General features: G+C 46.5%; 1 protein-coding gene across 1 annotated transcript in view; it reads left to right on the forward strand.

Annotated features, from left to right (window-relative positions):
- Positions 1-21,638, forward strand: part of LOC146811216 (serine protease inhibitor Kazal-type 1-like) — a 42,279-nt gene extending 20,641 nt beyond the window's left edge. The window contains exons 3-4 of the mRNA XM_085618257.1: positions 274-383; positions 21,477-21,638. Coding sequence (XP_085474383.1) covers positions 274-383; positions 21,477-21,522 — 156 coding nt within the window. The 3' untranslated portion in view covers positions 21,523-21,638. The remainder of the gene's footprint in view (positions 1-273; positions 384-21,476) is intronic.
- Positions 21,639-26,953: the final 5,315 nt, after the last annotated feature.

Genomic DNA, 26,953 nt, shown 5'->3' on the forward strand with positions numbered 1-26,953 from the left:
AGCCAGAAGAAGATTCATGATTATAATAAAAAAGACAAAACAATACAGTTTGTTAGAGGGTGGGAGTGGACATCAAAATTCAATTTTGCCTGGATGCTCTGGAACCCCTTTTAAAGGACCCACCATGAGTACTGGAATGTCTTACTATGATAATAATTCTTTGCTGCCTAGATTATTTTGTTTGTACTGGTTTTGTAATTCTAAATCTAACCCTGATTGTCATCGTTTTAGCTCTTGCATTGTATTCTTTCAGAATCTTAATATGTTTTTCAGCCTTCCTGTGATCGATATCCGCTTTTAGGATGTCCCAAAGTGTATGATCCTTACTGCGGCACAGATAAAGTAACATACCCGAACGAGTGTGAGCTGTGCCAGGAAAATCGGTGAGTGTCAATCAGGAGCGAGTCTGGGTTTCGGCAGCTGTTAAAGAATAATATTATGATATAATATTAATGTTATTTGGGTCTGCAAAAAGATGAAACAGCTGTGAATGAAATGGAAAAAAGACTATGGGAAATTACCACTGTGAGCAGTACCTAAGGTTCTAAGGAGGAGGTTTGAGGTGGCACAAATAGGCCATGCTGAAATTCGACACATAGGTTGCCCCGGTGAAACACACTTCAGCAAACCATCGCGTCATCACTGAGATGTATTGGCATGCTCTTAAAGTTACATTAACGTAACTTCTCAAAGGCATCCTGCATCAATAATGGACAGGGTCAACTTCTCAGAGCTAGTGTACAACTAATGGGCTGAACTGGAACTTCGTGTCAGGACTGCTATACATTTGTTGGACAGTAGCAGCATTTCTCCCCAGATCTGCTATACTAGTATTGAACAGTATCAGTATTCTCTCTAGGTGTGCCAGTTCATTAACGGGGCAGTTCCTGTAGTTTCCTGCAAGTCTGCCATGCATTCAATGGGACAGGGACATTTTCTTTTTGCAGTGTTATATAGCACAAACTCCACCCAAAGGTATTGGAGCGCTTTACATTAGCAGCAGTTACGTTACACAAGGACACATTCATTTTTGGTAGCCACGGGTAAATTAAATGATTTGCCCAGAATCACAGGATGTTGAGCCGACGCAGAGACTTAAACCTGAATCCCCAGCTCCACAGTCTGCAGCTCTGGCCGTTAGGTCATATCCTCACCCCATCATTTTTTACATGACTTCCATAACTTTAAGTGCCAGTTTCAGCTCTTCTCAGCTTTGCTGCTGCAATACTAATTGAACAGCATCAGCACTGAGCAGCAGGTTTGCTATAGTTTTTCTGGAAGGTGCACGTTTTTTAAGTCTCGCTGAGTCAGCTCGGAGAGACTTTAGTAGGGGAGTTTTCAAAGTGCTACCCACATGGTTTTGCTGGCTACAAGCTTGAGTGCACGATGGCGTGCACGTGCACAGCTTCTCCCCGCATTCCCCCCTCCCTTCTCGCCCAGCCCTTTGATGCTCTGCTGGCATTTCCCTCCTCCCTTTTCGTCATTTTCATTCTGGCTCCTTTTCGTCAGTTTCATTCAGGCTCCTCACATTCCCCTCTGCTCCACGCATTCCATCCCTCCCTGCTCGCCCAGCCCTTTAATGCTCTGCTCACATCTCCCTCCTCCCTTTTTCTCACTTTCATTCTGGCTCTTTTTTGTCAGTTTCATTCTGGCTCCTCTGCTCCTCATATTCCCCTCTGCTCCTCACATTCCCCCCTCCCTTCACGGCCAGCCATTTGATGCTTATAACATTGTGTTTCATTTAGGGCATTAAACATAAAGGAGCACTGGCAACGCTGATAAAATGGATTTCATTTTGTGTAGTGACTAAAAATTTACCCACACACATACAACCACACACACACACAACCATAAGCGCACACACACACAACCACACACACACAACCACACACACACAAGCACACACACACACAAGCACACACACACAACCACAAGCACACAACCACACACATACACAACCACACACACACCCACAACCACGCACACAACCACAACAACCCACAAGCACAACCACAACCACACACAAAACCACAACCACTCAGAACCACACACACACAATCACACACAGCCACAACCACACACACACACAACCACAACCACACACACAACCACACACACACCCACAACCACACACACAACCACATCCACACACAACCACAACCACACATAAGCACACACACACAACCACACACACAACCACACAACCACACACACACAACCACACACACAACCACACCCACACCCACAACCACACACACAACCACAACCACACCTACACCCACACAACCACAACCACACACACAACCACATACACACAACCACACCCACATACCCACAACCACACACACCCACCCACAACCACACACACACCCCCCACAACCACACACACAACCACACACGCAACCACACACACACACAGACACACAACCACACACACAATAGCACACAACCACACACACAACCACACAATCACACACAACCACAACCACACAACCACAATCACACACACAACCAAACACACAACCACAACCACACACAATTGTGCGCAACCACACACACACACAAACACACACACACAACAACACACACAACCACAAGCACACACACACACACAATCACACACACACAACAACACACATAACTACAATCACACACAACCACACACAACCAGAACCACACACACACAACCACACCTCCACACACACACATACACACACACACAACCACACACACAAAACCACCCACACACACCCCCACACACAACCACACCCACCCACACATATGCCCCCACCCCCACACACACCCCCACACACAACCACAGACACACAACCACACATAACCACAACCACACACACGACCACACACAACCACAACTGCATACACAACCACAACTACCCACAACCACAAACACACACAACCAAAACCACACACACAACCACACATACAAAACCACAAACAAACACAACCACAACAACTCACACACACTACCAAACACAACCACACACAACCACAGCCACACACAACCACAGCCACACACACACATAACCACACACACATACAACCAGACACAACCACACCCACATACAACCACAAACACACAACCACACACACACAATAACACACACACAACCACAACTACACACACAACCACAACACACAACCACAACCACACAACCACAACCACTCACAACCACACAGAACTGCACACAGAACCACACACACTCAACCACACACACACAACCACAACCACACACAACCACAACCACACACACATAACCACACACACACACACACACAACCACACACAACCACACACACACAACCACAACTACACACACAACCACAACCACAAACACACACACAACCAACACACCCACACACACAACCACCCCCACACACACACCCCACACACACCCACACACACAATCACAACCACACACACAACCACACACACACACCACACACACAACCACAATCACACACAATCACACACAACCACACACAACTACACACAACCACAAACACACACAACCACACATAACCACAACCACACACACACACAACCACAACCACAAACACACACACAAAACCACACACACACACAACCACTCACACACACAACCACACACAACCACACACACACACAACCACACACAACCACACACAACCACAAACACATCCTGCCACATCCTCGAAAAGGCCTGGCTCCTCGACAAAACCACCGACAACATGACCGCCCTCAAACACGCCACCCGCAGACATCACCAGCTCATCCGCACCACCAAGAAGAAATCTCTGAAGGAACGACTGGACAACAACGCCCATGACAGCAAGGAGCTCTTCAACATCGTCAAGGAGTTCTCCAACCCCAGCACCGGCAACAACGACTTCACTCCTTCACAGGACCTCTGCGACTCCCTCGCCTCGTACTTCCACCGCAAGATTGCCGACATCCACAACAGCTTCAGTGCTCCACCCCCGCACCCATCGGTCGAACCCGCGCACCCCGCCGCCACCCTCCAGACATGGACCGAGGTGACCACCGATGACACGGCCCGCATGATGAACACCATCCACTCCGGATCTCCGACCGACCCGTGTCCCCACCATATCTTCAACAAGGCAGACTCCACCATCGCACCCCACCTCCAAGACATCATCAACATCTCCTTCGACACAGCCACCTTCCCGGAGAGCTGGAAGCATGCCGAGCTCAGCGCCCTGCTGAAGAAACCAACAGCGGACCCGACCGACCTCAAGAACTTCCGCCCCATCTCGCTCCTTCCTTTCCCTGCCAAAGTCATCGAGAAGGTCGTCAACAAGCAACTGTCCGCCTTCCTTGAGACGAATGGATCCCTCGACCCATCGCAGTCCGGATTCAGAGCCAACCACAGCACCGAGACCGCCCTCATCGCAGCCACCGACGACATCCGAGCCCTACTCGACAACAGAGAAACAGCGGCGCTCATCCTCCTGGACCTCTCCGCAGCATTTGACACTGTCTGCCACCGCACCCTAGTCCAACGCCTCAACGACACTGGCATCCAAGGGAAGGCTCTGGAATGGATCACCTCATACCTCGCCGGCAGAACACAGAGAGTACGCCTCCCTCCGTTCTGCTCCGAGGCCACTGAAGTCATCTGTGGCGTCCCGCAAGGATCGTCGCTCAGCCCCACCCTCTTCAACGTCTACATGAAACCCCTCGCCGCCATCGCACGCCAACACAACCTCAACATCATCTCCTACGCCGACGACACCCAGCTCATCCTCTCCCTCACCAGAGACCCCGACACCGCCAAAGCCAGCCTACACGAAGGGATGAAAGACGTCGCCGAATGGATGACCATTAGCCGCCTGAAACTGAACACAGACAAGACAGAAGTCCTCATCCTTGGACCATCACCCTCCTCATGGGAAGACTCCTGGTGGCCCCCGGCCCTAGGCACCGCACCCAAGCCAACGGACCACGCACGCAACTTGGGCTTCATCCTGGACTCCTCCCTATCGATGACCAGACAAGTCAACGCCGCCTCCTCGTCATGCTTCCACACCCTCCGCATGCTCCGCAAGATCTTCCGATGGATCCCGACCGAAACCAGGAAGACGGTCACCCAGGCCCTCGTCACCAGCCGACTAGACTACGGAAACACCCTCTACGCCGGAACCACAGCCAAGCTTCAGAAAAGACTCCAGCGTATTCAGAACGCCTCCGCCCGACTCATCCTGGACGTCCCCCGACGCAGCCACATCTCGAGCCACCTGAGAGACCTGCACTGGCTCCCTGTCAACAAGAGAATCACGTTCAGACTCCTCACCCACGCACACAAATCCCTCCACGACCTGGGCCCAAGGTACCTCAACGACCGCCTAACCTTCTACACGCCCACCTGCCAGCTTCGATCCGCGCACCTCGCCCTCGTCGCCATTCCCCGCATCCAGAGAGCCACCGCCGGAGGAAGATCCTTCTCCTACCTGGCGGCTAAGACATGGAACTCCCTGCCCATCCGCCTGCGGTTGACCCAGGACCACCTCGCCTTCAGGAAACAGCTCAAGACCTGGCTGTTCGAGCAGTAGCAGACCCCCTCCCCCAAGCGCCTTGAGACCCTTCCGGGTGAGTAGTGCGCGATACAAATTCCTGATTGATTGATTGATTGAACACACAACCACACACACACACACACCAACACACACACAAACAGACACACACAATTACGCACACACACACAACCCCAACTACACACACAACCACAACAACACACAACCACAACAACACACAACCACAACCACACACACAACCACAACCACACACACACAACCACACACACAACCACACACCACACACACACAACCGCAACCACACACACACACAACCACACCCACACATCCACAACCACACACACAACCACACCCACAACCACACACAACCACACACACAAGCACACACAAGCACACACACACACAACCACAACTACACACACACAATCACAAATACACACACAACCACACACACACATACCCACACACAACCACACACACAACCACAAGTACACACACACAACCACACACACACAACCACACACACACAATAACACACACACACAACCACACACAATAACACACACACACAACTACACACACAACCACAACTACACACACAACGACAACAACCCACAAGCACACACACAACCACAACCACACACACACAACCACAATCACACACAACCACACACACACACAACCACAACCACACACACAACCACACACACAACCACACAAACAACCACATCTAAACACAACCACAAGCACACATAAGCACACACACAACCACACACACAACCACAAGCACACACCACAAGCACACACCCACAACCACATACCCACACCCACAACCACACACAACCACAACCACACCTACACCCACACAACCACACACACAACCACACACACACACAACCACACCCACACACCCACAACCACACCCACACACCCACAACCACACACCCACAACCACACACACTACCACACACACACACACACACAACCACACACACAACCACACACACAATAGCACACAACTACACACACAACCACAACTACACACAACCACACAACCACACACAACCACAACCACACACACAACAACCACACACAATCACGCACAACCACACACACACAAACACACAACCACACACACAACCACACACACACAACCACAACTACACACACAACCACACACACCCACACACACAATCACACACACACAACCACACACATAATTACAATCACACACAACCAGAACCACACACAACCACACCTCCACACACACATCCACACACACAACCACACACACACACAACCACACCCACACACCCACATGCACACAACCACACACACACACCCACACATATGCCCCCACCCCCACACACCCCCACACACACACAACCAAAAACACACACACAACCAAAACCACACACACAACCACACACAATCACAACCACACACACAAAACTACAAACGCAACCACAGCCACTCACACACACAACCACATATAACCACAACCACACACAACCACAGCCACACACAACCACAGCCACACACACACACATACAATCACACACAACCACACCCACACACAACCACACACACACAACCACACACAAAAACCAACACACACAACCACACACAATAACACACACACACAACCACAACTACACACACAGCCACAACTACACACACAACCACAACACACAACCACAATCACACAACCACAACCACACACACACAACCACACACACACAACCACACACAACCACAACCACACACACACACAACCAAACACACACACACACAACCACACACAACCACACCCACATACAACCACACACACAACCACAAGCACACACACAATCACACACACAACCACACACACAACCACACACACACACAACCACAACTACACACACAACCACAAACACAACCACAAAAACACACACAACCACACACACACAACCACCCCACACCCCACACACACACCCCACAAACATAACCACAAACACACACACAACCACACACACACAACCACAATCCCACACAATCACACACAACCACATACAACCACAACTACACACACAACCACAGCTACACACAACCACAAACACACACACAACCACACACACAACTACTCACACAACCACAAACGCACACACAAAGCCACAAACAAACACAACCACTCACACACAACCACACACAACCACACTCACACACAACCACAAAAACACAACCACACACAAACACCAACACACACACAATAACACACACATACCCCAACTACACACCAACCACAACAACACACAACCACAGCAACACACAATCACAACCATACACACAACCACATACACAGAACCACACACACAGAACCACACACACACACAACCACACACACACAACTGCAACCACACACACAACCACACCCACACACCCACAACCACACACACAACCACACACACAACAACACACACAACCACAACTACACACACAACCACAACTACACCCACACAACCAAAAACACAACCACACACACACAACCACACACACAACCACACACACACAACCACAAACACAACCACAACCACACACACACACACACACACACAACCACACACACACAACCACAATCACACACAACCACACACACAACCACAACCACATAAACAACCACACACACAACCACACACACAACACACACACAACCACACATGCACACAATCACACACACACACAACCACACACACACAACCACAACCACACACAGACCCACAACCACACACACCCACAACCACACACACCCCCACAAGCACACACACAACCACAAGCACACACACAACCACACACACAGAACTACAATCACACACAACCACACACACAACCACACACACACACACAATAACACACACACAACCACACACAACCACAACCACACACACACATCAGTTGCATACCTAAATACTTATAAGGTCCCAAAAGCGAGACCTATTGGCTATGCCAATGCTTGTTTCTGTAGTGTGCTGATATGCTGTTGCGACTAAGTTAATGCATCTGTCCCACACTTCTAGCACTTACATGAATCAAACCTAAAAACTTACTACAAATCATTTGTCCTTACAGTTCACAAATCATCAAAAGTTAATAATTTATATTCCTTCAATGAAACATCATTATCCTGTGATGATGATCAAACTGGATTGGAAAGATTACTGGTTCATCCTCAGGAGGTACCATACAGGTTAGTGAGGACCTCATACCTCTATAGGCACACTTGCTGGTCTGCAGTCTTCCCATCTCTCTGCCCCGGCCCATGTCATATGCAGTAACTCTAAGCAAATTGTCAGTGGCGGCCAACATGGATCAGCGGTGGGGGTGTAAAAAATAAGACAACAATTTACCTGATTGTCTCTCCTCCATCTCTGCTCCGTCGTCTCTCCTGGTCGGAACAGGAAGCAGGAAGCACCCAGGCCCATCATAGTCAATCACAATGCAGTGTTGTGATTGGTCTGAGTGCCAATCAACAAACCACTCCTCCCCCTGCTCTGAGAACAGAGCAGCCCCGCCCACCCTGCAAAGCTTCCACACCAGGAAAACATGTAATGATAATAACCTTGAGATTATCAATGGCCCCCTTTTCTCTTTTTTTATATTTGTAAATTCATAAGAAGTTATTTGACTGCACAATGACACTTTAAGCATACCCTAAACTACTGATAAATCTGCCAACCCCAAGTTTCTATCTCCTTTATAAATATCTTAGTGTCTTTTACCATGTCTCATCTTCCATCAAAAGCTTTTTGAAGATCCAGCTTTTAATCTTTTAGGTTTCAGTGGTATCATGATTTTTAATCCGGCAGCAGCATGATCTGAAAAACCATTAGGGAAGAAAAGTGGGTCATTACTTTGCAGGGACTCTGAGAGGAGAAAGAAATCTAGCTGTGCAGCTAACTTATATGTAAGAGATATACTTGTAACCTCTTTTTTGTCAGTCGGTTTGTTGCTCCAGGAATCATATAGATTCAAGTCTCACAAATATCTATTGAATACGTTGTTTTTTAAATTTCATCTGCAATTAAGGCTAGAGGAATTTTGCTGGAGTTTCCAGGTAAAATTAAAATCTCCCTCAATAAATATTTAACCTGTCAATGAGTTTTCTGTAATTGTGCAAGGAGCTCTAGGATTTACTGTCCTGTTCTTCAGCAATCTGTGGGAACACATTTTTGTAACAACCCCGCTCAAAAGCAGTTAAAATTAACTTTTCTGTCAGCTGATCTAGTAGATCACTTTCTGGAATGGACTCCATTTCATCATGTTCTGTTTTCTAAGCCTTTCTGTTAAGCTTTAAAGTTATTCATTTCTGTTTTTCAATTGACCATTTGTTCTTTCCATATCTTTATCTCTGAATATCTTTCAGATCTGAAGTCTTTTGTTCCATATGGTCTTAACGGAATACTGTTTATTTCATTTTTTTTGTTCACCTGCCCAAGACTGTCTTTTATTATTGCCACAGAACTCTCCCATGACAACATATTTCTCCTTGTGAATCTCTTGCAACCTTTTACCGAGCAGACCTTCTTGATATCCACCCATTTGGGCTGCCAGAATGAAATTCTATTGTTGCATGGTATCAAACCGTGGAATCTGCTTGAAGGGTGTCAGTCATCTCAAGGGGAATGATCTACTGCATTCAAAGTGTCTATTGTCTGTTCAGGCAACTCTAGTCTTACATTCTTCATTTAATCAGCATTCAAGTTAATAGCCTGTGTCTGTCCTGGCTATCTCAGCATCTTTTTGATTTGAGGCCAGGCCTTGTTTCTATCACTGCCGTACGTTTGTCCAATTGAGCAATTTGTCTGCGCAGGGAACAGACTTCATTGGCTCAGTGGACACTTACCTCTTTTGGTAAGTGGACATTACAAATGAGCGATTTTTGCTTAACATCATGAAGAGAAGGGTAATTCTTACCATCCATATAGGTGTCCAGTTCCCTGAAAGGCTGATGTATCAGTTTAGCCTCCACTTCTCATCTTTGTAAATTTCACTGGGCCTGTATTGTGCTACAGTGTGTACATTTGCTCTCATTTCACTTTCCTCTTTCTGAGGCTTCAGCTACAGTATCAGAGGCCCTCCATATGTCTGTCTCGGTCTCACATTGCCCTCCATGGTATGATGTAAGTTACCATACCGGAATTCACCAGCACATCTCTGTGGTCATGTGCATGGGTTGAGGTTGCTTACTTTCACCATCAGAAGTCACCGGCTCCTCACAAGATGCCTGATGACAGTGGCCAGTTTCCTTGTGCAAGGACTAATTACACAGCGTCCCTCATGTGGCTCAATGGTTAGAGCGGCGGACCCTGATGCAGAGGTCTGGCCCGGGACCAGGGTTCAATTCCCCGCCTCGGCGGGTCTCGGGCTCAAAATTCCACGGACCTGACAATTCTCGCCTCGGTGCCTATTCCAATCATGGAGCCCCACTCTGCAACTCTGGGGAATAGCTTGCTTAATCTCCACAACGGCCCCCACAACGCTAAGGATGCCTGGCCTCCACCTTGGAGGTGCCCAGGAGTGGACACCTCACAGGGAAAGCCAGGATGGGTTCCACAGCGGTATTCGTACAAGCGCCTTGAGACCCTTGCGGGTGAGTAGTGCGCTATACAAGTATCAATTTACATTTACATGCAGTCAGGCTGTGCCGCCAGTGCTGACCCCTCCATATGAGCACTCATTCTGGCGTGGTCTATTGAAGTAAAACCTATAGGTCGAGCAGCTTCCTCATCCAACCCATGGAACAAGAAAGAGCAAGACAACGCACATAGCTGTGCACTCAGGGGCTTTCAGAGTGGGTGGTCAACACCAAAACCATTGCCTGCAATGGTAATCCTTGAGGTTAAATGTAACAAAATACCTTCCTACAGCCTTGAACATCCATTGACTTTAACGTATTTTTGCACAATACTGTCATGCATATTTTCAAGTGCACCGATAACGCCTACAGCTTATCAGCATAACCAACCCAGACTTACAATTTTAAGGGTGAGGTTTCCAAAAAGGCAACCATCAGGCACACAGTTTTTAAATTACAAAGGTATACAAAATTATGTTTGGCTAGGGAAAATACTATTTCTCATAGGAGGGCCTAATAAGGATGCTCAAAGAGTAAATCTTCTATATCCATGATTTGTCACAGGGGTAACCAACATCAAAACCCTTGCCTACTACAGTAATCTGTGAGATTCAATATAGACGAAATCCTTCTCTGCAGGCTTTCATAAAAAATCATAACAATTCACCCTTTAATGGATTGAATGGTGATATCTGGTTCACAATAAATGCATCAGGCCCACTGGCTTTATCGTAGCATTTCATAATAAACAGATCAGATCTTTAGTCATGATTACTGGTTTCCCACCATACCCAACTCAGTCATGCTGTAGAGAGAATAAGCTTTACACAAGCGAACAAAAGGGCAATATAAGCATCCTTTACAGTGGAAACACACAACCTTGGCCCAATCAAATCCTCTTCTCAGCGAGATGCAACATGTGGTTGAAGTATAAGCTTCTCTTTCAACAATTTTCTGTAATCTCTCTTTTCACATAAGGTCTGGTCAGAGTTGCATTGTCAAAACAGGCCAAAAGTTTGTTAGGGTGTTCAAATCCTGGTGAAGGTGTGGTTTCACCTACATATGAATGGAATGGTGGATTTGTGGAAAATTAAATGTTTTCTCTTTGTGATTACGACTACAGCAACAAATTAATTTAGAAGATTTGGAGGATTAAAAAATCATTAATGTGTCCTAACGTTTTCAATATCACATTTAACAAACCTAGCTTTACTTAGCAGTTTTCATCAATTTACAATTTCCTGTATGAAGGAATCTGAGGGCGGGATTTTGTGCCTGCCATATAACGCCTGCCATCCTAAGCAGAACCGGATATTTTCTTTTGTAGTTAAACATTTATAGTGTTAGTATTGCTCACGCTGTCCTCTATTACATTTAAGAGCAAACTATTTACAGTATGAAAGTTTCACTCTGATAAAAACAAAACACTTCTTGCTCACCATCTTTATGTACTTGCCTCAAGCACTTTGTCTTACATTTTTTTAGCCTATCAGGATGAGATAACTCAGTATAAGAACCCACAAATGACAGACTAGAAATAGCTAAAATGTTTACTTCATCCTAAAATAGATATTGTCACAAGCACATCATAAGATCTTTTCCAGGACTTTTCTACAACATTTGTAAACTAAACTTCCAATCCCCTTTCTGAAGGACGCTTGCTTTCATCATGACTTGCAATGATCAAGGAGTTTGTGCCCCATTGGTCCAGTTGGCTATGATTACTCCTCAATTTCTTTCTCACCTCAAGTTCTAGTGCTTTATTCTTTGGTAGTTGTATTAAAAAAATATCTAAAATAAACTCAGCAGAATTTGTCCAGTAACCTTCAGACTGCAATCTCTTACCACTACAAACTCCACGAATCCATTCAACTTCAAACCTCATTTGAGGACAACAACTTAACAATGACAACAGGTGAATGATCACATTAGTTCTTATAAGCGTAGGAAAACCCATAGATGTTAGTTGTGTAGAAGTCCTTATTCTCTTCCACATACTAGAGGTGATGGGTGGTCATTTTATCACTTGTAGTATATTGCATGACAATGAAATTAAATCCTTTACATTTTAAGATAAGTACTTAATTACTATTCTGACTTCCACTACAAATGGTCTACAGTCTCAGCTCTTTTTCTTGTAATTCACAGGGTATGGTATTACTATGCAATGTAATAGATACTAAGCCACGAGCAATCATACTGTGAAGCTAGAGATAGGATTCAGAAGAGAGGTGAAGTCACTTGTAGCCTTTCACAGTATCTAACTGATCATTGGCTTTCAATACATGATATAGACGAGAGCAGGAAGTAGTCACATATGTCTCACAAGCACTATCTGTTCTCCTTAATGAATAAGGTGATACTTGCCCAGCAAGTGTGCACTGTCTCACTGTAAGGCTGGTCTTCTCAACTTCTTCAGATCATCAGTGGCTTGATTCAGTTCACCATTAAGAGCATTGTGAACACACAAAACCTGACCACTCTTTCTTAAAGATGCCTTCTTTCCACAGGACGTTGCCGCGAAATCTCAGCAGTGCAAAACCCCAAAGACTTAAAATTGTCAAAACTGGGGGGGCGTGGCCAACTGCCAAAGGGAATGGCCGCACGGTAGCCAAGCTCCGCTGCGCCACTCCCAATAAATCCGCATTACAATATCTGCCCCGGCCAGATTCTCTATACAGAGTGCCCAACTATACCTGTGACTGCTGCACGATGGTTGAGTGAGGTTTGCTTCTGATCATAGAAGCCCCCGCGGGGCTGTGACCTCCCGTTTGCCCTGTCTTCCGCTGCTGTGCTGGTGAGGAGTGACAGATCCTGGGGAGGAGTCATACTCGACGCCGCGGCTTAGGCCTGCACCGTGGGCCATCGTCGCTGGAGCGGCCGCGCGGCGCCCTGTCTTCTGCGGCACAGGTGGTGCAGAAGATGCCCAAGTGAATCGTCCTGTGAGATCGAGACTGTCCAGAGGGGCAAACGCTGCTGTCCCCGCTGGATCCTGGTGCCTACGTGCGTGTGGGGGCGATTCCGGAGCAGGCCAGTGCCGGCTTGTCACAGCATCGTGGTTGCCTGCCACTGCACTGGTCATTGTGTGTGGGGGAAGGGCTCCTTCGACTACCAGATATACCTACCGCCCGGAGGACACCCAGCCTGGCCCATCCTCAGCCGGAGCTATAGGCCGTTGTTGTGACTTGCGAAGGAAGGTGAGGGCGCCTGGTGCGGGGGGGCCATGTTCAGGGCTCCCATCACTGGAGCAGAAGGTGTGTGTACCGTCCCGCACCCCTGCCCCCGCTACACGCTAGACTACCCGAGGGCTTTGATGATCCTGGCCAATACCCAACCCACTCCCTCTATCTATCGTTGGTGAAGCTCCTGGCAACTCTGGACATAGCGCACGTATTCTCCTGCTGCGAGGGGCAAAGGGCGACCCCTCCACAAGACCACTGCGCCAGCGCCCCAGGGGCTGTGTGGGTTAGGCACTACAGTTTTGTTGCCTGTCCAGGGGCCGTGCATAAAGAGTGGGTGACGTGGACATCTGGCAGCCAGCGGAGAGGATTGGGGCCTACTTATCGATGCCCACCCCGGACTACATCCTCGATATAGATATAGACGGTCTGGGACCTCTGAGGTGTTGCGGGGTGCCGGCTGATCATACAGATGCTTAAGGTTGGGGTGCTACTAGCCAAAGCCGATAGGCCGGGTGGGAAGACCCATTGCAGGCAGCGGTGAGTAGCTGATGCGTCCCGGCCCTCCGTTGGACCCTCCCTACCGGCGACATCATGGCAGCGTGCCGCAGTGGACGCAATGCTGTACAGGCGAAGCTAGACAAATACACGTGGCAGAAGAGTCAAGAGGAAGACCATAACACCGCCACGACCCAGGGTGAAAACCCAGACCCCACAAATAAAGACATTCTAGCGACAATAACCTCTGTGCAGACTTCCCTCGAGACCCGAATAGACACTGTCGCTACGGAGGTCTCCCTGATCAGAGCAGACATGCGTAAAATGGCAGATCGAATCAGTGCCATCGAAAATGTCACAAAAGACCTGGCGAGCGACTCGGATCTCCTCAAGAGACAGGTGACCGACCTTCAAACTTCCCAGGAGGTGCTTGCTTTGCAGCTGGATGACTATGAAGGCCGGAACGGGCGGAGGGGCAGGCCGCTGACCTTTTTGTTGAAGACCTGGTACTAAAACAGCTTCCACCACGGGGCCTTTCCAAGTAGTCCTCCATTGAACGAGCTCATCGTGTCCCTGGGGGCAGGCCTAAGCCGGGAGCCCCCCCCCCGACCACTTCTCTCTAGAGTATTTAACTTTTGGGACCAAGATGTTATACTTCAAACTGCACGGGCGCCCCCCCCTGACAATTGAAAACAGTAAAGTAACCTTTTTTCCAGATTTCACCCTGAGCGTCCAGAAACAGCGTTGTGTCTTCCTGGACATGAAACGCGCTCTAAGAGACCAGGAAGTCAAATATGCCATGTTGTTCCCAGCAAAACTCTGGGTCGAATGGGATGGTACACTATGGTTTTTCACAAGACCCGAGGATGCCTGGGACTGACTCGAAGGTTGGCATACAGTGGGCAAGCGCTCGCACAAATCAACAAATGAGGCAGGCGAAGCCGGCTACTGGCGACAACGGCAGCGGTCCCCACCTAAAACCAGCTCGGGGACATAGAAACCGATGGGGTGATGAAAGACGATTGCCAAGTAAGAGGGACTAACTGCTGAGAAACTGACTTTCAGGCGGTGGGTTGGGAGATAGTGCTGTATTCTGGGTGCCACAAACACACGCATGTTCTAAAGGAACTGAACTACTTATTTACCATCCGTACCGCCCCGAGTTTGTGAGATGTACTGGATATACTCCTCACTATGTAACCTGCAATTTGTTATGATTATGTTCCAGCCTCAGAGTTTGTTGGCTGGGGCTACTTTTTAGATTTATGGATGAGTGCCCCAGGGAGTGGGGTTGTTCACGTACCCGATGTTGATGAGGGAGGGCGACAGGCACTCTGCAAGATGGGGGTGGCGGGTGGTTCTATGCCCGTCGTGCAGGGAGGCTGGGTGGGGGGTGGGGTTCGAATTGGGGAGAATGCAGGGTTTTGTTGTTTTTGTTTCTTCATGTATTACATTGGTACAATGTCATTCTTGATTCTCTTGCTAGGCAATGGGTTCCACTGTCCCAAATATATACACACTTCAATTGAGATGCTTTCTTTCCACCGTCAGGGTGTGGCCGCATTTAGGTGGGGCTCGCTAGAGGTCTATTGGTTGCTTCTTCCCACTCGACAATTTCCTATCCTAACGGACCTCCACTATGACTTCACATGCAGTTCTTTAGTTCTTGACCTGGAATGTCAATGGCCTGGGTGACAAGATCAAGAGGAGTATTGTGCTGGAATATTTGAAGCGACAGGCCCTAGATATAGTATTACTCCAGGAGACACACTTGGTTGGGAATGCCTGTAGGACACTGAATAGGTGGGGATATAGATTGGTCACCCACTTGGTATTTTCCTCAGGCTCACGGGGGTGGGGGTGCTCCTCCGCAGAGGTTGCTCCTATATGACCCACAACACCTGGACTGACGCGCAGGGCAGATATGCTGCTGTCTCGGGCACCTGGGAAGGACAGGTTCTCAATGTTGTCTCCGTTTATGCCCCCCCTGGGTTGCAGCACTCAACACTGCGAGACATAGGAACTCTCCTACTTGACTTGTCCCTAGGAGTCCTGATACTGAGGGGCCACTTTAATTTAACGATGGATGGTGCTAGAGATCGCCTCCCGCCACGCAGAGATCTGCTCCAGGGCTCCCGGCTGCATAAGTTTGCTAACGCCTTGGGCATGATGGACGTCTGGAGATGGCTTAATCCGACCACTAGTCACTTCACGTTCCATTCTGGGGCTCACAACAGTCAATCTCGCATAGATTACATGTTCATACATGCACAAGGCATCCATGCTTTTACTACGTCCCGATGCCTGGCAGGCGGCATCTCTGACCACTCCCCTATTCACATGACTTTCAGCTTGGAACAGGTCAGACACCGCACTACCCTCTCTATTAACCCATGGGCGTTAAAGATACCTCACATTAGGGAGGCGCTGCTCAAGGATACCGACTATTACTTTGCAGAAAATGTAGGATCGGCCAACTCCGCAGAGATACTTTGGGGGGCGGTTGGTGCCGTCATCAAGGGCCGCGCCTTATCATTAATGGTGAGACACAGTAGGGAACGTTCCAAGCGGGTGGTTGAACTGGAAAGGGATATCCTAGTCAGGGAGGAGGCCATCGCATGGGCCCCCGAACCTGATGCACAACACACTGTGAACATGATACTTCAAGACTACCGGCAGCTTCTTTCAGAAGCCGCCATGGCGCGCTCTTTAAGTACCCGTCACAGAATCTACGAAGAAGGTGAGCGCACGGGCAAACTCCTGGCATGGCTGGAATAGAGAGAGCAGGCCTGGAGATGCGTCCACGCAATATCTAGCCCTGACGGCACACTTCTCACTGATCTCCAGCAAATAGCTGATACATTCGCTGCCTACTTCGAGTCAGTGTACAGGACTACCAAGACCTCTCAGGCCTCGATGGCAGTGGTGCTTCTTGCTACTATTGAAGTAGTGAGACTATCCCCACAGGATAGTGACTCCCTAGAAGTAGACATCACAGAGACGGTGGTCCGGAACTCAATACAGGATGTCCGTTCAGGCAAAGCCATGGGTTCCAATGGGCTCCCCACTGAGCTTTTCAAGCCCATGGCCTCTAAGCTATCTCCTCATCTCTTGCGCATGTACACTGAATGCTTTGAATCGGGTCTCCTTCCGGCTGACATTAGGACTGCCTGAATTGTGGTCAAACACAAACCAAATAAACCAGCGGATGACTGTAAATCTTATCACCCCATCTCCCTCCTCTCCATGGAGGCGAAGATATTGGCCAACAGACTTTTACCTTACATCACTGAATTGATCCATCCGGATCAGTCCGGGTTTATGCCAGGGAGAAATACCGCCCGGAACCGGTTGAATGGGGCCCTCGGTAGGCTTAGAACTAGCAGGGAAGAAGCGATTATGTTGTCGTTAGACGCCACTATGGTGTTTGACACCATTAAATGGGAGTTTCTCTTTGCGGTTCTGGACCATATGGGCTTCGGACCCAAATACATCAAATGGATTGCGCTCCTTTACACGCTACCAATGGCGCATGTTACTGTCAATAACCACATCTCTGCTACCTTTCCCCTGCGGCGAGGCACGAGCAGGGATGCCCTTTGTCTCCATTGCTCTTCGCCCTCGTATTGGAACCACTGGCAGTTTGGATTAGGGGTGATCTAGAAATAAGTGGACTGAAGTGGACAGAGGATTACGAGGATCGAATTTCGCTTAACGCGGATGACATCCTCCTTTATCTGGCCTCACCTTTGCGATCCCTATGGAGAGTACTTCACACATTTCATATATTCAGCGCCCACTCCGGCTATACGATAAACTGGTCTAAATCTGAGATGTACGTGCTATGGGGTGACCCCCACTCCAGCCCTCGGGACTACAACATACCGGTGGCCGCTCAAGGTTTTAGATACCTTGAGTTCTTCGTTACCCCGGATACTAACCTCTTCTATGAACATAATCTGCTGGGGCCCCTGACACGTTTGCAATTGGATGTCCAACATTGGCAGTCTCTTCCATTCACCCTCCTGGGACATGCGGCGCTCTTTAAGATGCTTGCGCTACCACGTTTCCTGTATGCACTACAGAACACCCCTAATACTATCCCTGATGCCTATTTCTCTAGAGCTGATAGCATTGTGCTGGGACTACTATGGGGAGACCTGCACTGAGAATAGCCATGAATAAATTCACTATGGGATGGTACGACGGAGGCATTGCTTGCCGGACATGTGACTCTATTACCAGGCTTCACAACTGATCGCAATAAATAGGTGGGTGTTTGGGGAACATGATGATCCCAATTGCTGCACAGATCGCTGGCTCTTGGGGCGGGGGGGCTACAATAGGGCACTCTACACAAACCCCCGTAAGCTTAAATTGACAGACCCCACCGCCCGCACTGTGGAGGTCTGGCATAGAATCACAAAGAAATGGGGCTGGCACAACCGATAGACAAAAGCTAGCCGCTTTAGGAACCAGATACGTTAGGCCAGCTTAGTAAATGCCCTGGCTTTGACAGGTGGGACACGATAGGCATCTCCACAGTTGGGGACATGTGGGTGAAGGGAAAATTAGCCACGTTTGCTGACCTCCAACTGGCACACACTGAAACCTTCAGATACCTTCAGATTAGTCACGCCATCTCTGCGGCCACGCCCAAGGAGCTTCCCCTGCCTGCGTCTTCCCCTCTAGAGGACAGGTTGGTACTCGACCCGATGCCCCAAAAAGCAATATCCCTCACTTATAAAAAGCGAGTCAATAATCGTCCTCACCCTATGCAACAGCTGCGCGAGGGTTGGGAGTCAGACTTAGGGAGCATAGACGATGAGGACTGGCGCGACGCACTAGTTTCCCCTAAGGAGGGGATATCTGCATCTCCCCTTCTATAGAACTACAGCATGAAAGACACTCTTTACCAGCTCAACTAACTGTCGATGAAGAGCCCCCACCCCTGCATCCTTAATGTTTGTATATCCATGTGACCTCACCTGGTTTGTATGTTATTGATGTATATAGATGTCCTAGCCTTAGGATTCATCGCCTGGACTGTGGGAGATCACCCTGGCTCAGTTTGGTGACAACAAATGTGATCATTCTCATTTTCTTGTATAGTATGTGGAGTCATTTATTGTGGACCCGACCATTGCTTTGCCATTGCTTTGCACCGGTTTCTAATTTTTCGATAAATAAAAACTGTTTACAAAAATTGTCAAAACTAATGTTCCACGTTTGCTTCCAAATGTCAAATAAAGGCCTCTGATTTACAAAATTTCCACGCAACTTTGTTTAGCACCCAAAGTTGATGTGCTGTAAATGTAAATGTAAATGTAAATGTAAATGTAAATGTAAATGTACGCTGTGTTGCGTGAATGAGACAGAGCAGAACAGCACAATATTTACTAAATTGTGGCACCATTTATTTTTTTCCCTGCACTGGTGCACTTAAGACTGCCTTGTGCCAATTTCACAACATTGAACCATAGTGCAAAGGTGTGTGTGATGTCAAGCATAGGTTTTGTACTGGAAAGGCTCCCCCCAGTACAAAATACTATGGGGCTTATTTACAAGCCCCTTGCACCACCGGTCCGTCATATTGGGTGACGCACAACCGGCGCAACCTGCTGCACACAACACTTTGCGTGTTAGGGGTGTGATATGGGTGTTGTTGTGGGTTTACTGCAAACTTCACAAATTTTGAAATGCGTCACAACCTCTCAGCCACCCCAGGGGTGGTGTAGCGAAGTGCAACAAAGAGAAATTTTTTCATTTCTCCTCGTTTTTTTCCTCTCTCAATGCATGCTTCATTTACAGCACACATTGGAAGAGGAAATCACCTCAATTGATTGTTTTTGTACAGGAATGTGCCCCTTCATGCGCAAAAACAGGGAGGCAAGAGAACAGAGATGCGACATATTGTTGTAAATATGTTGCATCCCTGTGCTCAGGAATGAATGCAGCGCAGCAAAATGACTTGCGGTACTGCGCTGCGTTAGTTTCTCACAAATAGGGTCCTATGCTTTGACATAGTTTACAAATTTTTCCACTTTGATGTGTGTTGTACAGTTCAGCATATGTGCAAAGTTGGAAATGTTTTAGAAAATCCCAAAGTTTTCTTAAATTTTACACTTGCTTCAATGTAGCATAAATATTTGGAACAAATCCTTGACTCCCAATTGAATGTGATAGGGATTTGCATCAAAACCCATGGATAGTTGCCTGGGAACAACCGTGTATCACAATGGAATGCCCCCTGGACGTAAAGTAGCACATAGCACTATTTTGTATTATTTTAGGCTATTCTCTAATGCAAATCAGGATTTGCGTTGGAAAGTAAATCCAAAAACATTTTTTTTTTGTAACACAAACCTGGTGCAAAGTGTTAGTAAACTTTAGCCGTGGAGTGGGTCAGGGTTCTGTTGAAACAGAGTAGAAGGTATCTGTGCTAATGTAGCATCGCAAGCTTGAATCTCACTATTTGGATTGATTAGTAGGACAGCATGAAGACAATCTTACATTTCAATTTGAACACCACCTATTTTGAATGATATTTATTTAAAGAAAAATAAGCACTGTGACTGGCTACTGTTGCAAATTGACTAAATATGTTACTGTTTTTGCCCTTACCATAGGAAGAAGAATGCTCACATTCGAATCAAGAAGGAAGGGCCCTGCTAAACATTTATGTCAGTGTCTTCCAGGAAAAGCTTTGCAGTCTCTGCCAAGTGTCTTCCCTTCTCCCAATAGCATCTTTCAGCATCTCTTTCATTTAATAAAAGCATTTGCATCCTTCATCTAAGTTTATTTTTGCTCTGTTTTGGTTGTTTAATTCAATTTTGTAAACAAAACGTGTTAACTGGTTTCATGATAGCAATCATATAATTGTAATAAGAAAGAGAGACAGGTGAATTGCTTTTGATGCCCAGGTGGCATTTGCAAATAAAACATATTCAAACCTGGTCAGATTTGTTTACACTAGGCTGACTGTTGCAAGCTGAGGGACAATGTGGTTAGTTTTGCTGCTCTCAAGGACATTTGCTGAAGAGCAAAGTTACCCAGGGATAGAGTCTGTCAGTTTTTTTCCTCTCAATCTCTCTATCATTGCTGGCAGTTTCAGATGAGGAGCATGGCCAGTACCGATTTGCATAAGGTAGCTTCTGTCTGTAGTGGCACAATGGGTGAAAAACAATGGGCTGGAATCACCTTTTGTTTTTTTGATCATAATGCCTGCTGCCTGAGCCAGCAGCCAGAGTGAAAGGCAGGCCACAGAACATAATTACAGCTGCACTTTAAAGAAAGGAGACAAGAACTGGATTTTCCTGGTTCTGATCTGTTTTTCTAAAAAGAAAGGAGATATTTATGTTAACATGTTTATTTTTTGCACACTATGGCTCAGATTTATTAAATTTCGTTGCGCGGGCTGCATCGCATTTTGCGATGCAACGCGCGCTACGAAATTCGTTTTATTTGTTTAATTGTTTACTTACCACCAATTATCCATATTCCGGTTTTTAGTACCCCCCAGCCTGCCCCTCCCCCGCCCCGCCTTTCCGCCCCACGGAACTCCCTCCACGGGCCGCGGCGGCAAGTAAAGTGTCTTGATTTGTTTTGATCCTATTAAAATATTTCTTTCCATCACACGTCAGAATAACAAAATTCCATGTGTGCTTTCCTAATTGCTGAATGTCTACAGTTCATTCATGTTTGTGTGTTTAAAAAAATGGCATTGTATATCCTTTCCTTTCAAACTCCCTGTACCCCAGCAAGATTGGCAGATAATTAATTTTAATTTCTTTCTCTAACTGTAAGGTGAGGGGAGTTTATAAACACCTATCCTCATGTTAAATAAATAAGCAGCAATTTGTCAGAAGACACAGCCTGACATTAGATCTCTGTCCTTGAAGCACAGCCAATGTGACAAGATAAATACAGAATTTAAAGGCATCTTTATTTATTGGGTGGATTTTCATGACTCACCATTACATCAACTCTCACAGTTTGGGAAACACTGGTCTATAGGGGCATGGGACCTCTCATTCAATATCCTTTTAATGTACTGCAGAGGTACATCTTCCCACATATATTATGATCTCCAATGTATAATGCCTCTTTTTCCTCTATGTTGTTCGAGCTGTTCAGGTTTTCTGCTTACTCTCCTCTAGGTCATGAGCTCTCTTCCTTCCTCTCTATAGGTGCTAAGGGGCCCTCTGCATCGTACCCAGGAGGCTGAGTTATCCTCTTGTTACCTCCCCCTCCCCAAAGTCTTATGTTGTTTGAAATGTGTCAACCTAATGCAATTACATCTCCAAACTCGGGGATCGGAGAGTGACAGATATCAGTAGGTGAAACCTGCTTAGTAAAGGATCTCTCTGGGAGTAGGGGGAACAGGAATAACCTGCCCACCTGCCCCCGCACATAATAAAGTATGTGTTACTTGTTGGTTGATTTCCCCTAAAACTAAAATTTATATTTCTAAGAAATGCCCTTCTACACATCTCTCTGCACATAGAAACCTTCCTACTCCCCTTTTACAGGCATCTTTTGTATTTTTTTCTTCACACTTTTTTTCTCTTCACCTCTCTGGACAAACCTATTGCCTCTATTGCCTGTTACTTTTTATACTGCCACGGGTCAATCGTGAGAGGAGGCGACCCATTTTTTCTCCGGAGGAACCACACAATACACCCCCTTGCAGTTTTTTAAATCATGAAATATGAAAAGTGTGACATTGTACGAAAAAATAAAAAAAATAAAGTGTTTTTATCTTGCAATGAAGAGACCTGGCACAGTGTTGATACAAGAAACGCACCTTTCAATCTCTGACGCTTATAAATTTAAGGGGGGCAGGACAGGGTCGGACTGGCACAGAAAATAGACTTAGGCATCAAAATAATATTGACCCCCCATTAGTGATCTAGACAGCTAAGAAAGTGTCCCAGGTTTGCAACTTTGGGTAGTATGAACTTGTAATGACATGCTGTACAAGTGTTTCACAAGGTATGGAAGATTACATAGATTTTAGCTTGATGCAGGCAATGTTTGTTTTAAAATCAGGGGCATCAACATTTAACACGCCATAAAACAGCCCCACAAACAGCCAAACAAAAAGGCCCACACACTCACCTTTTAGACCAGACCATCGGGCACTGCCTGATTGCCATATAGGCAGTCTGATCTTGGGACTGGATGGGCAGGATTATTCGCACTCACAACAAAGGTTAGGTAAGAAAGAGATCCACTGCCCTTGGAACATTTCAGAAGGGAGAGGTATCTGTCCCAAATTACAAGTAACTTCAGCATTGTATACTGAGCACTTGGATTTTCACAGAAGGGTGATCTGTCGTTGTTAAATTGATGAAATGAAGAAAAACAGTGGTGGTGGGTTTGAGACAGACTCCAAATAGAGACAAAGAGGAAATTCTATCTTGACTGTCCACTATGGTTACAGAACTAGGGACGTTCAAACCAGTACAAGGTGGGGACTGGGATATGACTATTGACCCACTACTGGACAGGTCGGGAATACCAGCATTTTGCAATGCCAGAGACAGCGATATGATCAAGGACTGAGTCCAGGAGCATTCTCTGATTGAAGTATGGCAACTGTTACACCATCACAAGAGAAAATATGTGTTCCTTTTGTACGGAAATCTCTTCCATTGATTGTTTTTGTGCAGAAATGTGTCCCTCTTTGCACAAAAACAATCCTCCCTACAATGCAGACACCTTGCACCATGGTGTAAGTTTGCCTGCTTAGGGGCATGGCAGCCAATTGAGCGCCAACGCAGGGAAAGAGGACAGGATTGCAACATATCTGATAGATACGCCACATTCCTGCCCTTTTCTTTTGCCACAGGGCAGCGCAGCAGGAAGGCTTGCGACACTGCCCTAAGACAAAATATTGTAAATGAGACGCGAAGGGTGGCAGGAAAGGAATACATGTAAATAAGTAATACAGATAAGTAATAGAGACAACTACATTCAAGTAGAAAGCCACGTTCAAGATAAACAAATAGATGTATTGACTCTCCTGCCCAGTCCTTGCCACAATAAAATTCAACTTAAATTATATATTTACATCACAGGCCGAGTATGCATTGTCATGCATGAAATGGAAATATTATGGACTGCTGGAGAAGGGGGCCGCTCACTAGCAATCCAACTAAAAAGAAAGTGAAGCTTACTCGGTCCTACTGGCTGTTAGGAATGAACAGGATTTCTCACAACCACAGCCAATTGGCGTTTTTCAGGAAACTTGCCATATATTTTGAGAAACTCTCCACAGTTACCTAATTGCTGGCACAAATTTGCACGCCCACTCGATCTCACAAATCCGGGGCTCCCTAGCAGCTAGGGAGGAGATTCAAAAGGTAGAAGAGATGTCTACTGGGTAATCACCTGGACTCACCGGCTTCCCCGTAGATTGTTTTAAATTAACACTACAAATATAGATAGCGGTATTTTACAAAGAGGCAGTGGAAAAAAGAACTCTGAATTCAATATGGCTGTCATAACATTGATTTCAAAACCCAGGAGAGATCCATTGTTGTGTGATTGCTATTGTCCTATTTCACTGCTCGATATCAGTGCATAAATATTCTGGCCAAGGTTTTGCCAACAACACTGAACAAGATTCTACAAGAGTTTCATTGTCTGGTGGGATATGGCCAAGGCTACTCCTAAGGGGACAATGTGAAGTCCATTTTGCACTTACTACTGGCAATCTGCAAATAAGTAGTGAGAATGTCTTCATCTCCTTAGGCTCTGATAAAGTGATGGTATAGAATGGAACTACTTGGTGTGTGCCTTGGAGAGGGTGTGTCTGCAGCACGCTTTGTAGTGGAAGTCTGTTGGCTATTTGCCAATCCCATAGCCAAGGCCATTTGCTGCGGTTTCATATCTGTCCAGTTTCCTTCAAGAGAGGGACTAGACAAGGATGCCTGTTATTTACCCTACTTTTTTTAAAAGCGCTAGAACCATTGGTCATAGCAATACATCAATCACTGTTCACATTAGGCCTTCAGTCCTCGGCTGTAATGCAGAATATATTTCGGTGTGCAGACCACATCTTGATCATATTGGCTGACAGATCTCATTGTATTCCTGATTTGATGTCTAGTCCTTTCTCATGTTTCAGGCTTCTCGAAGTATCATGAAAATTGGGACAAAGAGAGAGTTATGCCCTCTCTGCTTATACTAGGAGAAAGAATCTGGACTCTTAACTTTTCAAATGGGTTCACCATAATTTATAAATATGGTAAACCAGTTAACCGAAAACTAAAGGACATGGTATGGCTCAGCCTTTAGTCACTTCTACAGAAAACACTGCCTGCTTTGAATCAATCTTTATGGGGAAGACAGCAGAAGATCCCGATGAATGTATGGCCTCAATTCAACTATGTCTTCAGTGTGCTTACCTTGACAGTCCCACATTTCTTGATTAGAGGAATAGATATAAACATAAGGATCCTATGATAGAAGCGAAAATACCGTGTCTCGAAATGTTTAAACTGTTTGCTGCAATGACTCATTGAGGGGAAGGCTGCCACATAGATACTCATACTACATACCACACAGATTGGCACATTGGGCACATATATTTCAGGATGGGAAGCAAACCCTTGTGTATGGTTGAGATCAAGTAACACATTGTTGTGGCGAAAGAGCGATCAGAAATCAAATACAATACACCAATGCAACCACATTGAACAGTCAACCTGGTCATTTTCTCTCCTATCAACTCTTGGAAGTCTATAAACTTTCTTACCTTCATGCTGTAGCCCTAATATTTAACAAATATTTAACATAAAAAGCTTGAAATTGATGATGCACCCTTCTACTGGGCACAGTGGTCAAGGTTAAGCATTACAAGTATTAAAGATTTATTGCACGTTAACTGCATTAAATGCCTCACAGAACTGCACACAGAAGATAGGTTTCACCACTTTCAAGTATTTACAATGGACTCACTGCTTATATAAGGCATTGGGGCCTGTCCCATTGATCTACCACCCTTGATTATTTGGAAATATTTTTCACTATGGAGCCAAAATAAAGGGATTGTATTGCGCTTATATAGCAGTAACATATATTTACAAGCCCCTATAGC

This window comes from Triturus cristatus, chromosome 7 (assembly GCF_964204655.1).
Source record: "Triturus cristatus chromosome 7, aTriCri1.1, whole genome shotgun sequence".
Classification (NCBI taxonomy): Eukaryota; Metazoa; Chordata; class Amphibia; order Caudata; family Salamandridae; genus Triturus; species Triturus cristatus.